We start from the raw sequence: 17313 nt of genomic DNA on the forward strand, positions 1-17313 counted from the left end.
CATAAAGCTCTTTCCCATAAAATGGTGACTTGAAAATAGCCATAAAATAATTAACTTGTTTTCATGTTTAGAAGGATGACTAAGGAAGGTCTAAATGCATAGCCCTATCTCTGGTAGTTTTACCTATTGAAGTAAACTTGTAATGATCCTTGGTCTCCAAGGGTTATTTCTGTGCTCTGGGCAATTGAGCCCACGCACTTAAAGGTTTGCATTCTGATTGCCTGTCTTATTTGTTTCCCTGGAAAAAAGGTTTCGTAAAACATGTCTGTATTCCAAAAAGTCTCACATGCTTGTAAAACAGCTTTGTCAAACAGAAGACACTCACTGGCACGTCCCTCTTCAACAGCATGGGAGAAGGCAAAATAAATCCCGAGATGAGTGTAAGTTCTTTATTTGTAGGAAGAGTTTGAGAATCTTTGACTCTCAAGGAGTCAAAGTCAACTGTGACTAGAGAATCTTTGCCTCTCAAAGAGTCTAGTCAACTGTTGTGACTAGATTCACAACAGTTCTGAGGATCAGATCATATTTGTGTCCCAAATATTCATCAAGAATATGAGAATTTGGTGGGAAACAAGAACAAATAAGAAACAAGAAAGTGAATCAAGAGTCCAAAACAAAGAAAGCAGACTTACAGGTTTTCCTCTTAGTCCTTGTGGACCCCACGGGCCTGTGGCTCCTGCATCACCAACTTCCCCCTTTTGCAATAAAAAGTAAACATGAAGTTAATTTTCTCCTGTGAGTTCATGCAATCTTATGTCATTCTCCTTAGAGATTCTACAGTCACACTTTTCAGGTCCTATTGGCATCACCGTTTGGTCCAAGGTAAGTCTCTTCCTCTAGACTTTGTTATATACAGGTAATAACAAATAGAGTAGAGATTTTGGCACTGAAAATTAGCAAAACCAGGTACAAAGCACCAGGAACAGAATTTTGTATTATTCTGATTTTTTGAGGTGTAAATGTGAGAATCTGTATTTGTACTGAATCCATATATGTATCTTTTTATTGATATGTCTTTGCCTACTGATATAGGTGGCCAACTATCCATCCATCTTTCTATATTTCGGTCTATATGTCTTTCCTTCCCTGTATCCCTCCTTCCATCTATAAGGTAATGGCCAGTCAATACCACCAACAACCATATCAGAAACTCCTGCTGGAAACGATCATGTAAGGAGAGATTTGCATAAGGAAACCCAAGTTGCAATTAAAAAAAAAAAAGATGTGTTTTTTGACATTTACCTTCATTCCTGTTGGTCCAGCTTTTCCTTTGGAACCAGTTGGCCCGGGAGGCCCAGGAATCCCCTGCAATAAGATCAGGACTAAAATCACCTCAAGGGGCACAATGTTAACTGTCTGACTCTCTTGCTGTTACTGAAATAGTCTGGAACTGGTCCTATACTCACAAATCACCTTTAATGTTTTATACAATTAATTGTATCCTTCAACAGACAAAATGCTTCCTATGCACATTTAATCTCTGGGCAGCAGGGTGGGGTGGGGGAGGAGGAGGGAGGCATTCTGGGCAAGAGTTCACATCTCCCAAGTACTGAGCACTGAAGCAATGATCTGGCTGCTAGAGGGAAAAACACCCTTTGATTAGGAGATCCAGAAGACACCCACCTGGACTTTCACCCAATCCAAACCGAAAATATTATCAAATGAAAATGAAAACAATACAATGGGTTTACAGGACTAGACTCGACCTGCTCGAGAAAGAGTCAGAACAGACCTAGAACATAGGCCATCCTGGAGATGTGAGTTTGAAATCTCCAGATCAAGATGCTTCTGCCTAACTTAGATCACGCTGCTCAGTGTTGAAGCCCAGATGCTCCTGTCATTAGAAGCCACTCCTCATCACCTGCCTCAATGAGGTCCAACCCTTCTATGAACCGCTGGGATCCTGGGTTAGGAGTAGAAGGGACACCAGAGGGAACCAAGCTGGGAGACACTTCAGCCACTTCCTATCCAGATGACAAATCATTGTCAATCCCTTTGAGCCTCAGTCACCTCATCTATAAGACTGGGATGGCAATGCTTCCTTTTACGTTTGTAAGCAGTAAATTAGTCTTTGATGCCCCTTTTACGGTTCTATTTTTTGCCACACTATAGGTAAGGCACTATGAGCTTGGGTTAAACACCCTTGGGGCTCCAACCCAATCTCGTTGATCACTATATTCCCACAATACCTAGAGAAGGGGGTACACCCAGTGATCAAGTTAGCTATTTCTAGAAACCCCTGATACCCACAAATCCCAGGGCAAAGCGCGTAGCTTTACATTATTTGTCGGGAACACTCAGGTATCTGAATGCCGTGGCCACTGTTAACATTGTTAATGAGCAGCTCTGCTGTATCTTTTAGTACTTCCAACTTACCTCAGCACCCGGTAAGCCTCTTTGTCCAGATTTTCCTGGTATTCCTTGTCTTCCTCTCAGTCCCTAGTCCCAAGATGAAATTAAAGTTCAACCAATGTTTATGGAGCTATTTATTTCCCATGTAACCCCAAAGTCACCTTAGTCAACAATGAGAGCACAAATCAGGGTGCCCTGACCCATCGCTAGTGTGTTTATCACACTCCACTCAGCAGCATCTGCAAGGGAGCCCCCCAGGCTCTTTCTACCAGAAACACTGAATGTGAGCCTTTTCCATCTGTACCTATAACCACCTCCGCAGCTCAGTCCAATGAGCCCTAAAATTTCAGAACACTGCTTTTATATTTTAATATGCCCAAATAATTTTAAATCCTAAATCCTAAATCCCCTTTAAATCCTAAAGGGGAAAGAGAGGGGCTGCTAAGATACTGATCTCCTTTGAAAATTCAACCTTTGCTTTATATATCCAAGGGCTGAGGACCAGAGAACACATTTTGATTTTATCAAGAACCAATAGTACAGTTGCTTGTTCACAATAGTACAATAGCCTAATCTCACTGGGCACATTGCTGGGGAGGTACTCATTTTCTCCCTGACCTATTTAACTTTACTGATTTCAACACTCATTTTTCTCCAGCTTTTCTGAGAAATGCTTTCCTGTTAGAAGCATGGATCGTGGCTTCTATATCTTCTATACTCCTGCATGAGGCATGGTAATCACCCATTTAAAAAGAGCATCATACTCACATCCCAGTGGGTGGTGAAATTAATTAGAGGTTTTTATTGATTATCTTGCTCATGGTTCATAACACAGCTTGCTCCCCTTGCACTCAGCGGTATGATAAAGTGAATATAAAAGAGAAAACCACGACACCACAGTGGCAGGGGGTCCAAATTTCAATTAAGCCAGCGATCAAAAGAAAGGCAAAAATCCATCTCTCAGTTGTTTCTCCCTATGTTCAGACACTATTTTCTATCATAAAATAAATACAATCTCTAATTACACTTCGATCACCCTTTTCATTCTTTCATACCTTTGTCAAGTCAAAAAACAACAGAAATCTTTCAAAATTATCGCGTGATGCTCAGAGACTTTTTAAAGTTATGGAGAATGATTTAATGTGTTAGTAAGAGTTGTTGTTTTAAAGTTCTTCCATTTAATATTTGGAAACAATTTGGCCTTTAAAAAAAAGAGGAAGGACATGTCCCAGAAGGATTTACAGAATGACAGATTTGGGTTATACTTAGAAGATTCCAAAAGAACTGGTTGGAAGTTCAAATTTCCAGTTATCACTGAATAGTTACAACACCCCACTTGAGGACAAGTCCCTTCCTTGCCTTAATGTTCTGAACCCCACGCCTATTAGCAAATTGCCCTATGTATAACAGATACTCAATAAACGCTTTACTGATTTTTCATGCCAAATTTGAATACTTTGAAGGCATTTCAGAGGCAGTAATTAAGAGCATAGATTTTATAACAAGCCTGCCTGAGTTTGAATCCCATCTTTATCATTCAGAAGTTTTGTGAGCTTGGCCAATTTACCTAACTTCTCCATCCCCCCTCCATTTCTCTCTGTAAAATAAGGATAATAACCTTCCATTAAAGGTTAAATGTGTTAATACAAGTGCTAAGGGCCATATTTAAGACATAATAAGAACTTAGTAAATATTAGTTATTGGAGTTTAACTTGCCCAGGAGAGAGACTATACAATTTGCTTTGGAAGGCCCTGGAAAAGAGATATCCAAGGCCATTCTGATATATGTTAAGTCCCTATCCAAGAATCTGTTTTGTTTGATAATTTCAAACGAATATCCTTTAGCACTAAAAACAAGTTCACTGATACAACCTGTGAGCCTGGGTATCCAAGCTCTCCTTGGTAACCCTGTTCACCGGGTTCTCCGTGCATACCCTGTCAAAATAAGCAAAACTTAGTGAGTTCACCAGGCACTAATAATGTTTCTATTGAAGGCAGCCTTTCCTGCAAGATGTCACTTGAAAGCCACAAGAGAAAGAAAGAAAGAAAAAAAAAAAAGGTTTTGTCTGTGCTCCGTTCTCTCGGAATTAGAGAGGATATGGGAAGAAGGGCCTCCACTTATGTTGGAAAACCAGATTCTTACTGTCTTTCCCAGTCTTTGCATGTCTCCTTCCAATATCTTGGCTGGTGATAAAAGCAAAAATATTTTGTTTAAATAACCCAAGCTCCCACTTAACAACAGGTTCGTAAAAAGCCCATTCATTCCTTTTTTTTTTTTAATCATTTTTTTTAATTTATTTTCAGCATAACAGTATTCATTGTTTTTGTACCACACCCAGTGCTCCATGCAATCCGTGCCCTCTCTAATACCCACCACCTGGTTCCCCCAACCTCCCACCACCCCACCTCTTCAAACCCCTCAGATTGTTTTTCAGAGTCATAGTCTCTCATTGTTCACCTCCCCTTCCAATTTCCCCCAACTCCCTTCTCCTAACTCCCCATGTCCTCCATGCTATTTGTTATGCTCCACAAATAAGTGAAACCATATGATAATTGACTCTCTCTGCTTGACTTATTTCACTCAGCATAATCTCTTCCATTCATTCCTTTTAAGTGATATGGGCTAAATGCTCGCTGGTGTTAAGGATCCTTAGCCCTTGTGAAGAAACTCAGAAGGTTGAACACAGCAACAGGCGTGACATTCTGCGGCAAGGCACATAAAACACATAGAGAAATGGCAGAAAACTGGCTTTTTTTTTTTTAAGATTTTATTTAATTTGAGAGAGAGAGAGATAGAGAGAAGGAGCAGGGGGAGGGGCAGAAGCGGAGGGAGGAGCAGACTCCCTGCTGAGGAGGGAACCTACATGGGGCTGGATCTCAGGGGATTCTGAGCTGAGCCAAAGGCAGATGCTCAACTGATAAAACTGGGATAAAACCAGCATCAGTCTCTGCTCAGCAGAAAGCCTGTTTCTCCCTTTGCCCCTCACCCCTCTCGTGCTCTCTCTCTGTCTCTCTTTTAAATAACAAGTAAATAGAATCTTAAAAAAAAAAAAAAAACACCCTACAGGTTCTTACAACATTAAGCTGGCTCTCTAGGCAAAAGGTGAGCTGTTAACATGATTCTTCTAATAACTGATTAATTTCACCCTCAAATTAATATTTTCACTTCTACAGAGAAGATAGATTTTGTAAGATTGAGGATAATACCCATTTTGTGAATTATTCTGCCTTCTTTTTCATGTTGTTCAGGTGTTGGGAAGGTCACTATTTATTCATGGATTTGCAAAGAGAAAAAAAATCTTGAACTCAGAATTAATCACTACATGGATCAATTCCTCATGCTTCTGAAGTTTTTAAAACTATTCAGGTAAATGGGAAGCACTTCCCTCAATTATTATTGCTGTATTATTCTGGTCTTTAGCAGTTGATTTCTAGATTTATAAACATAATTTTTTTATTTTTTATAAAAATTTTATTTATTTATTTGCCAGACAAATATCACAAGTGGGGAGGGGGGGTGAGCAGGCTCCCTGCCGAGCAGAGAGCCCGATTGGGGGCTTGATTCCAGGACCCTGCGATCATGACCTGAGCCGAAGGCAGAGGCTTTAACTACTGAGCCACCCAGGTGCCCCAACTCTTTTATTTTTTAATTTAAATTCAATTAGCCAATACATAGTACATCATTATTTTCAGATGTAAAGTTAAAAAAAAACATCAGTTGCCTATAACACCCATTGTTCGTAACATCATGTGCCCTCCTTAATGCCTATCATCCAATTACCTCGTCCCTCCACCCACCTCCCCTCTAGCAACCCTCATTTTGTATGTTTTAAAGGCACGTAGCTAGAAATTTTGAGATAGGTTGTGAAATGTTTGCCTATCACGTTACTGACATTGACAGTGCAACATTCTGAAAACAATTTGGCTCTATAGAGCAAAGTTCAGACTCTTTTATTGTACCTCCATGTCTATACATTTATATTAAGGAAATCATTTCAGCAAAGCGAAAGCAGGAACAAAACAAAAACCCTATAATACAGTTTTTCTTTACATCACTGACTATGATATCTAACATAATAGAAATAACCTAAATGCTCAACATAAGAATTGTTTAGCAAATCATTGTTCTTCTACAGAGTATGCTATAATATATTAAACTGATAATAGGAAGATTTGGAAACAGAAAAGCAGACTATAAAATAGTATACCCATTATAATAACTCTTTATTATCTATCTAGTACAGGAAACACACAAACATGAAAATAAATTGCTGGAGGCTAGTGGGTTTATGGACACATAAAAAACAAATGATATTCTTAATTTTATCATAATTAACAAGTTCAAGTTTTTCCTTATTGCCAAAATAACCTCTGCATTGATTTGTTTGCCATAATACAATGTTTTCCATAAAAAATATTATTTAGAATTCTAGTTAATTATGTATCTTGTAGATGCCAGCATCTCTAATTTTATAGACCGTAATGAACCATCTTTTTCCATATCCAAGGGATGCTGTGATTTGGAATTCAGCACCTCTGTACACTGTACTCTTCCAATAGTACTTGCCCATCTTTAGCAAGCTGCAGCCTCAAAACATAAATGCATCTATATGACCAGTGTTGCAACACTGGGTTAACTAGCAAACTACTGACGTGTTGAATAACCCCACTTCACCTTGGAGTCTGCAAATAGTTGGGATTTTCTCTCTTATTTTTAAAAAATTTTAAAAAGCAAAGGAAAAAGAACCAAGACAGGGATTCATCAAGATTACAATGTGCTAAATGGAGAGGCTTTCTATGAAAGGCAGCAGTTTGCACACATTTTTCTCTGCTCCCTAAATGAGAGGTCGCCGTTTTACAATTTGTCCCGATAAGACAACAGTACAGAGGCCCGGAGAAAAATGGATCTGAATTAGAGCAGGAAGACAGAGGGCCCAGGAAGGAGGAAATCCAAGAGAAATAAATCCCACATGTTTGAATACATTGGGAAGTTCTCAGTTTTCTCAAAGAGCTTTAAAATTAACTGGTAATCGGCACGTAGAACACAAAGCAAATAAGAAGAGAGGCTGGCTCAAGGAAAACAGGTTACATAGCTGCAAATAATATTTGCCCAGCCATATGAGCAATCAGCTGGCTTGACCAGAAGTGGAGAAGTTAAGCGTATGGCAAGGATGAGCTGGAGACAAGTGTATGGAGAAGGAAACACACAGTTTAGGAACAATCTTTCTCCCCCATAGTCAGAAATCGAGAGAAAAATATCCCAAACTGAAAACCAAGAAATAGCAAAATAAGCATGTTGTTTAGAAAAACAGCAATAGAAAACAATAAGAGACTCTTAATCTTTTATGGGAAACAAACTGAGGGTTGCTGGAGGGGAGGGGTGGGAGCGATGGGGTAGCTGGGGGATGGACATTGGGGAGGGTATGTGCTACGGTGAGTGCTGTGAATTGTGTGAAACTGATGATTCATAGACCTGTGCCCCTGGAACAAATAATACATTATATGTTAATTAAAAAATAAAAATAAAATCAAATAAGGTAAAGTAAAAGAAAATAAAAAAGAAAATAAAAACAGCAATAATACCAGAAGGAATTGCCCACAGAGATGAAAGTGAGTGTTCCCGAAGAGCTGGAAAGAGCAGACAGGAAGATATCTTTCACTATTAAGCTTACGAATGCAGTTTGACTTTCAATCTATGCACAGGCTTCACTCTTATTTAAATTAAATTTTAAAAAGAGTAACACAGGAGATGGGGTGACATAGGGAAACAAAAATAACCATGACCCAACTGAGCAGAGAATCCACAGTGAACTGAGCAGACATTTAGATAAACTACACGTCGCACCACAAAAGACTTAAATAATTCAATAGTAAGAAATTCCTTCTATTGCCTAGAGCCACTTAATTTCCTCAAAATTTAGCCTATTTATTTCTGCCTTTTGGGGGAAAAATAATAGGATAAAATGATAGCTCAAGACATTTATTTTACAAGTATTAAAACCAAATTAATAGTACAAGAGAATATCGATTTAAGAATTTATTTCAGGGCACCTGGATTGTTCAGTTAGGTGTCTGCCTCTGGTCATGATCTCAGGGTCCTGGAATCAAGCCCCACATCAGGCTCTCTGCTCAGCAGGGAGCCTGCTTCTCCCTCTCCCACTGTGCTTGCTCGCTCGCTTGCTCTCTCCCTTCCTCTCTCAAATATATGTCTTTTTTTAAAAAGAATTGATTTCAAATCCTAAACATTTTGTGAGAAATAATATTTTACTTGGTGTTGACAGAACTTGTTTGACTTTGAATTTCTCAATATCCATACTTTTCTAACCTATTTGATCTGAAGACTAGCAGTTCCATCTTCTTTTATACCTAGGAGGTCAGAAGTCACTACCCAACACACACATACACACACACACACACACACACACACACACAGGGACTCAGAGTTGACATAAATCCATCTGTGACTTTTCCTCCATCTCTAAGTCATGAGAATGCTAAAAACAAACAAAAAAAACAAAACAAAACAAAAACACAACCAACAACAGCCAAGCATGACCACACTGTGTTGGAGAGAAGACTATACAATAAATTTATTTCGTAAAAGAATTTCTAAGAGCATCCTGATCTTCAGATTTGAATCCTGTTTCTACTGATTATTAGCCATGTGCCCTCTGACAAGTTTTGCTAAATCTATATCTTTTCTCTTATCTGTAAAATGTAACCAATGGTGCTCCTAACTCCTGCGACCTTAGAAGGGTTACTTAAAGTGTTAGAAATAAAGGCATAGCACAGTGACTGAGGCTAGATAATTGCTTAGTAAAATACAATTCCCCCACAGAGATAGTCTCTATCCCACCCACAAATCACATCCTTCCCCTTTGAATAAATGCTAAAAGCTCAATCTTTTTTCATCGTTTAGGGACTATGAGATCCCCTAGAGTACCCACAGAAAGTCCCACTTCTTTAAATGAAAAAAAATCGTGATTTCAGAGGTAAGACCATTCACTAAGGTATTAGCTTCCTTTCAACCTAAATGAAATATTATACCAGGTAGAAGGGGAAGCAGAGAACCATATTAACTTTTTCTTCTTCATGGAACAGGTCTTAATGAAAACTTCTCAGTGATCCTCCTGCAACCTCAGACAGCCCAACCAGAACTCCCTTTGACATCAGAGAGAACTATTGGAAGTAGGTATATCTGTGGAGTGAGAAGCAAGTCTTTCCAGAAAGCACTGACCTTCAGCCCTGGCACACCTTGTCTTCCTCTTGACCCCTACGAGTAGAAGGGAAGCAGAGACCTTAGAAAAGGAAACAAGCCAATTTTCAGCCCAGCCGACCTATCTCCTCCCCAAAAACAGCTGAAATAAGACCCATGAGTGGTTGTACTAACCTGAGGGCCAACATTTCCAGGCTCCCCCTGTGGTCCATCAAAACCAGAATGTCCCTGAAAAGGAAGAAGTAAAGGGAATATAAAAGTTTAGAGGTCTACACTCTTATGCATTTATTCTTCAGACATGAGCTCTCCAATACAGAGGCCACTAGTCACAGGTGGCTATCAATTTTAAATTAAATTAAATTAGAATTAAATTAAATTAAAAGGGTAGTTTCTCAGTTATACTACACACATTTCAAGGGTCCAGTAACTCCATGTGGCTAGTGGCTACCATATTCGCACAGATATAGGATTTTGGATCTCAGAAAGTTCTGTTGGTCAGTAGTTCTCTAGAAGCAAATGCATTAATTCTGGTGTTTTAAAATAGCCATGTTGTAGGTACCTTTCCCCAGAGATTGTTCATGTGACAACTTTTCGGTGTTCATCATGCTGGAACAGTAGTCAGAGATATTCCTGAATAACCTGTGCTTAATATTTGAAAAACACCAGTACTTCCCTTCCTACCCATCCTATAAGGTGCAGAGCGGCAGACAGAAACAGAAGGCAGAAGAGCGAGTCTCTGCACGTGTGGAGTGACCAATACGGACTGATGATGACAGAGGGAGAGGCTACACACGGTCAGGATGAGGAAATGCTCTAGTGCTCTCACTTCCTCAAGGTCAGAAGTGAGAAGATGAGTGATGTCCAGAGAAAATGAGTCCATCTTTCAGGAGAAATGGAAACCACCTTGGATTCCAAGTAGGGATATTTTCAGATACGCAATAAAGTCACATGCCAACGCAGTAAGAACACATAAATAGGAAAAGAATGTGAAATACAGAAATAAAAACATTTATGCAAAGCTGTTCTTCCAACTGTTATTTATAATATATTAAATTCTGAAACAATATAAATATCCCACAGTATGAGCAAAATGTTGATAAAATTACGATAAGAAACACTTTTTGAAATAGTATGCAATTATTAAAAATTATGTTTTCTCAGAAACTTAAGAAGGAGGAAAAATGTGTCATAACATTCTTTTCAAGTATGTTAAATTTTCTGAAAGAATAATTTATCCTGAATATGGAGAAAGACAAAATGATGTTTCCTCATTTCTTTATACTGTACTAGAACACATTAAAATAAGCCCATGGGATCCTTATCTGACTTTCTCGGGGAGAGTAGATTTGCCATCAACAAGTTAGGAAAGTTCCGTAAACTGAAGTTTTTCTTGGCTACTGGAACTATTAAATTTTTCTCTACATTTTACTTTTCTGTATTCCCAAATATCTGTAGTGTTAATTTTTTTTTAAGATTTATGTATTTATTTGAGAGAGAAGAATGAGGGGCAGAAGGAGAGAGAGTATCCTGAAGCAGACTCCCCATTGAGCATGGAGCCCCACACAGGGCTGGATCCCAGGACTCTGAGATCATGACCTGCCCTGAAATCAAGAGTTGGACGCTTAACCAATTGAGCCATCCAGGTGCCCTGGTAGCATTACTTTTATAATGGGAATTATTTTTAATATGGTAGGTTGAATGAGAAAGGAGTCTTCAGACAAGGCACTCTCATGATTGGTCTAGATTTAAAAAAAGATTTTTTTTCTTAAAATGCTTATCATTTTCTCATTTCAATAGAAGACAGTTTTTTGCAGCATAGCAAAGGAATCATCTGGGCAGATGTTGGAATCACTGGGTGAAAGACTGTCGGGAAACAAGAAGTTTACAGTCTCAGAGTACCATTGCCAGATTACTTGATCATTACAAGGAAGGAAAAAGTATGTTTACAATGGATAAGTCTGGTGAACCTCATCTTCATCAGGTGACCAAATTAATGCACCAGTAATGAGACAGCCAACATAGTGTGCCTCCTGATGACTGAGAAGGGTACCGCCTAGGAACGTCTGGGTGGCTTAGTTAGTTAAGCATCTTCCTTCAGCTCAGGTCATGATCCCAGGATCTTAGGATTGAGTCTCACATTAGGCTCCCTGCTCAGCTCTCTCACTCGCTCTCTCTCTGGCAAATAAATAAAATCTTAAAAGAAGAAGAAGAAGGAGAAGAAGAAGAAGAAAAAGAACCACCCTAGGGCAAATAATACATTATATGTTAATTAAAAATAAATAAATAAATAAATAAATAAATAAATGAAAAGAAGAAGGGTACTGCTTTGCTTAATCTGCCAAAAATGCTTAATCTGAGTCTAGTCATGCAGAAACAATCAGACAAATCCTAACTGAAGGATGTTTAGCAAAATAACTGGTCAGAAATGTCAATGTCATGGAAACAAATAACTGGACAACAGCTGTGATTGAAGGATACAACCAAGGCAAGACGATTAAATATTCCACACAGTCCTTGATTAGATTTCAGAACAACAACAATAAACACAATCATGAAGGACCTCATTTGGGTAAGTGCAGAAATCTGAATATGGACTGCGTATTAGAAAATAATTTTGTGCCATATTAAATTTTTTGTGTGATGACTGTATTTTGTTTATATAAAAAAATGTACTTGTTCTTAAAAGATACTTGCTGGGGGCGCCAGGGTGGCTCAGTGGGTTAAGCCTCTGTCTTCGGCTCAGGTCATGGGCTCAGGGTCTTGGGATTGAGCACCACATTGGTTCTCTGCTCAGCGGGGAGCCTGCTTCCCTTCCTCTCTCTCTGCCTGCCTCTCTGCCTACTTGTGATCTCTGTCAAATAAATAAAATCTTAAAAAAAAAAAAAAAAAGATAGTTGCTGACTATTTGGAAGAGAAATGTTATAAGACCTTCAATTAATCCTTGATTAATTAAGTAATCAAATAGCTCAATATCAATATATCAAATATTACCTATGTATTTGTATAGAGAGACATAAAGTAAATATGGCTAAATGATAAAAATTGGTGTACACTATGCTGTTCTTGCAACTACAACTTTTTCTGTAGATTTAAAATTTTTCAAAATGAAAAGTCAGGGTAAGAAATAATACAAGTTCATCACAGAATGTTTCAAAAATTCAGAGGGTAAGGTTAAGAAAAAAAAAAAAAAAAGCTTAATTTCTGGGTGTTTATCTTTCCAGAACAGATATAGCTATATTCTACTAATTTGGACTCTTGGGTGCCTGGGTGGCTCAGTTGGTTGGGCTACTGCCTTCGGCTCAGGTCATGTTCCCAGAGTCCTGGGATCGAGTCCTGCATCAGGCTCCCAGCCCAGGAAGGAGTCTACTTCTCTCTGACCTTCTCCCCTCTCATGCTCTCTCTCACTCTCTCAAATAAATAAATAAATAAAATCTTTAAAAAAAAATTTGGACTCTTGCTGAATACAGAGTTTTGTAATCTGGTCTTTTCACTTAATATTACATCATGAATGTTTTCCTTGTTTATGAAATAGTCTTCTAAACTATTTTTCATGGCTTAGTAATATTTGATTGTGTGCCATTGTTTATATAAACAATCCCTTATCACTGGACATTCAAGCAGTGTAGTGATTTAAAATCTAATAATCTAATCTCCATCCTTGGAGCTGAATTTTTGTGTTGGTCCATGATTAGCTTCTAGATAAATCTCTAGAACTGAAGAGACTGGATCAAAGGACATACACACCTTAACACCATGACAGATGCAGTTGGGGGCTACACAACACTCTTGCCCCTTTCTTTCTTGCTGAGAAAATGTTTCATTTGGGACAACACACCCAGCCCCAAGGAACGAATTATGACAGGTCTGAACCAGTCATGGAAATGTCATTGCCTCTGTCAGAAACTTGCTTTCCCTGGTATCTTGGGCAGGCAGGGCACACGGGAGCCAGGCAATGCACCAAAGGGGACAAAAAGAGAATATTGCTGACCGTGACCTGATGAAAGGAAAGCGCCTTTCCTTCTGGCATTTTATGTAATCATGAAGACAAATGCTTGGGCTGCTAAGGGACCACACTGAAGATATAACCGTGGAAGAAAGGGGCTGAGTCCCTGATGACATCCCTGGCTTTTAATGATATCATAGAGCTATGTATCAATCCAGGAATCACCTTTCCCTGGATTATCAAAAACATGTTTATTAGCTAAACACTGTTAGTCAGGCTTTGTCACTTGCATATGAAAATATATAAACTTGTAGATTAAAATATACAAGCAACAAACAGCAGTCCTAGCTGCTGTGCATTGCCAGACTGCCTTCCAAAAGGCTTGTATTGGTTTTCCTTCTCAGAAGTGAGGAAAAGCATGACGGGTTTTGTATTCCTTCCCCCATACTGGGTGTATAATGAAGTTTCTGTTTCGTTTAAAAGATTGCTTCCTTCAGGGGACTGTCTCCATCCAAATTGCAACATAGAATCTGCTCTTTGGTTCAACTCAGAACCTAATACAGGTATCCTCCCTCTTTAAAAGTATGTGTTCAGCCACTTCACTTTTATGAAAGATCTACATTAGTACCAGTTTTCACTAACCAAAAGAAATACAAGGAGGATTTTCACTTTTACGGAAAAGGGCAAAAAGTGAAAACAACATTCAGTATGTGCTTTGCACTGAGGCTTTACAGAGGCCCTGCCAAGCCAAGCTTCTTCCCCAGGGACCACACTCAGCATCATCTCAGCCTGCAGCAACCATAGCTTTGAACTCTGTGAGCAACCATTCATCTCAATTTATTTTGTGCATCCCTTAGCAAGATGTGTCCTAAGGTATCAGGGAAGCCTAACAGAGGTTCTTTGGGGGGTCTGGGAACACTTAAACATGTCTCCGTGGGAACTAATGGTAATTGCTTCCTTGCTTACTCCGTTTCTCTTTATGATTGGTTTCATAGGAACGCTCTGCTTCCGCTTCAGGATAGCCAAAGAAACCTGTACCGGGGAAAGACTGCCTCCTAGAGGTCTATCTTCTAATGGAATTTAATGGACTATCAAGAATTTCAGCCTCTGCAGAAGCAGGCTTATGTAACTGGTGAGAGTGACTTTTATTACCCAAGTCTATTCAGGAAATACTTAGCACCCTTCTTTGAGCTCAGCACAGTGCAGTGTGACGTGGCACCACTTCAGAGGGTCACAGTTGTGGTTTGCACACGCAATTCAGGGATCTAATGTTCCAAGTTAGCCCTTAGCTATAAAGTCAGCGATGGAGACCTCTAAAAACTGGGAGCAGGAGGTTCGCCCCATGGCTGGGGCGCTGTGATGCGCAGAGTACTGGACAGTTTGTCTAGAGGCTGGAGTGCTTTCCCAGCTGTAAAACTATGAGCAAACCATGGAAATGAACTCAATTCATAGATTTTAATTCCCATGACAACCACTAACTCAGGGAAGCTTGTAAATGGTTTCTCTAACCTTCCCACCTTGCAGATGAGGAAACCAAGGCCCAGATGGGTTAAGGGGTGTGGCCTGCTCTTCTCTTAGCTCAATCCCATAACTGATTGAGTATCTATTCACTGGGCTCTCTGATCTCAACTCACCCAACAGAACCCTCTCAATGGAGTTCGTTCAATATAAATATAACTAACAACAAGATGAGAAATTATTGTAGTAAGGAGTGACAGTTTTCTGGCATAGATACATAGTACTGATCCTGTTACAAACTGGATTGTACTTGGGACCTGCACATATATGAAATGGATATGAATGAGCCACAAAAGGGAAGAGAATCAACATCCTAAACTTTTGTCAAAGAAGGTAATTTGGAGTCCAAAGCAAATAGAGGGTACTTTCCAGTTATAAACATTTTGCTGTGCAGACCCTGTTTTTGGAAATTGGGAATGATAAGATGTGAGGACTGAGACACTTGGGTTACTTTAGTCATTTTTCAGTCATGCATTTTAATGACTAGGACATAAAACATCTAAATATGTCTTCTAACCAGTTAGCAGTATCTACAAAGTTAACAGGACTTCTACCTTTGGTAAGGTCTTCTGTCATGACACTTCCAATCTTCCAAACTAGACAAGGATCCTATCTTTAAAAATGGCTAGTATTCAATTCACATCACCACTGGCAGTGGTGAAAAGTGAGTCAGCCGTGTAATGGCCTGACCACTTTTAAATAAAGACATCATTATGAAATTGAAGAATTTTTAAACTGAAAAAGATCTTAGGCATCACTGAGCCCAATGCTTTCATTTTGGAGATGAAGAAACCAAGGATAAAGGAGATTAAGTAACTTGTGTTACTAGTATTGTGGGAAATGAGATTTTTTTTTTTTTTCAGGGAAAATAAAAGAACCACAAGACAAGGATGCCAGGACAAGGCTGTAAGTGGAGATTAGCATTCTGAGCTCTTGTCTCTACAGGCAGTGGAGTGCCACAGTTTTGCTCTCTATGCTGATCCAACCAGAACGTTCAAGCCTTCTTTACCAGCTAACATCTTTCCCACATGTTCCAGCATCCCTGAACAAACAGAAACCATCTTACCCTGTGTCCACGCCTTCCTTTTTCTCCCTTAGGGCCTCGGATGTAACTATCTGCTCCAGGATCCCCCTGAGAAAAGAAAAGTTTGCTTACCTCAAATGGACGGGAAAGATAGGAAAATAAAGGAAATATGATTTTTTTAAAGGTACGAAAGTAGATATTTTAATTGTCCAGGACTGCTCAGAAATCCTGAATACTCAATGCAATTAAAGTTGCATTCAGTTCTTTAAGAACCTAAATGTTCTATAAGATGGGGTCTTTTCACAAATCTCTTATTCGTTGCAAGGCTAAGATAGGCTGAATAGATGCCTCGTTGATGAATAATTAATTGTTGTCTTTGCGTCTAAGCAAACTGTAAGTCCCTGGATAAAATCAGCTCTAATCCTTCAACCAGCACTTACAGGGTCTCCTCTTAATCCAGGCTCTCCGTGCTCTCCAGGAGATCCAGGTGGTCCTGTCAAGCCCTTAAATCACAGAAAAAAAAAAAAGTGTCACTTTAAAAGATCATCTGTTGCCTAAAGGAAAGAGAACATTAAGAGGGGAAATGAGAATCACATTAAAAGAGCAATTTAGTACTTGAACTTTAAAGCATTTGCAGCTAAATAGGTGAGATTGCAATGCAGAAAAGAGCATCCTTTTATTGGAAGTCTGTTTATGTGGCCCTAGATGTGCATTACCTCGCTGAATCCTTACAACTCAGGAGTACATATTGCGGGCAAGGAACCCAAGGCTCAGGGAAGTTGGACCCAGTCCTCCCTACCACTGAGTCCCTGATCTTTCCACTTCTCCCTGATATTCCTACGCAGAAACACACATAAGAAAAAGGCTCTCTCTATCACAGACATGGGCAGCACTGACACAGCAAGATCTCATGGAAAGGGGGCAAAAAAAGAGAAAAATATTTCTAGAGCTCCTACTATAGAAAGAGAACCAGTGAGGTGAAGCCACTTGCCATAAGACTATGACCTTATCCTTATAAGCAAATGGTTGCCTCTCTTAAAACCTACTGTTTTATGGTGACATAACACAATTTTTAAAATAATACTGTTAATGGTACCCCTTCTGTGTAGTAGTTCCTGCAGAGTTGGGAAGAGCCCCCACCCTAGGAAGCTTTCTCAAATTGTGTTATATGCCTTGTTCTAGAGAGTCTATGCCACACTCTGACCCTAATGAAGTGGGACTCATCTCTGAGATCTGGTTCTCAGATACTCAGGGAATGGA

The 17313-nt window shown here is 39.3% G+C and overlaps 1 protein-coding gene across 1 annotated transcript in view; it reads right to left on the reverse strand.

Moving 5' to 3' along the window:
- Positions 1 to 17313, reverse strand: part of LOC116874797 (collagen alpha-4(VI) chain-like) — a 111807-nt gene that overhangs the window by 50671 nt on the left and 43823 nt on the right. Inside the window, exons 17-24 of the mRNA XM_032869788.1 lie at positions 16494 to 16556; positions 16096 to 16161; positions 9743 to 9796; positions 9590 to 9625; positions 4225 to 4287; positions 2377 to 2439; positions 1243 to 1305; positions 633 to 695 (exon numbers count right to left, since the gene is read on the reverse strand). Coding sequence (XP_032725679.1) covers positions 633 to 695; positions 1243 to 1305; positions 2377 to 2439; positions 4225 to 4287; positions 9590 to 9625; positions 9743 to 9796; positions 16096 to 16161; positions 16494 to 16556 — 471 coding nt within the window. The remainder of the gene's footprint in view (positions 1 to 632; positions 696 to 1242; positions 1306 to 2376; positions 2440 to 4224; positions 4288 to 9589; positions 9626 to 9742; positions 9797 to 16095; positions 16162 to 16493; positions 16557 to 17313) is intronic.

The sequence above is a fragment of the Lontra canadensis genome, unplaced genomic scaffold, assembly GCF_010015895.1.
Source record: "Lontra canadensis isolate GAN:19392208 unplaced genomic scaffold, GSC_riverotter_1.0 scaffold38, whole genome shotgun sequence".
Lineage (NCBI taxonomy): Eukaryota > Metazoa > Chordata > Mammalia > Carnivora > Mustelidae > Lontra > Lontra canadensis.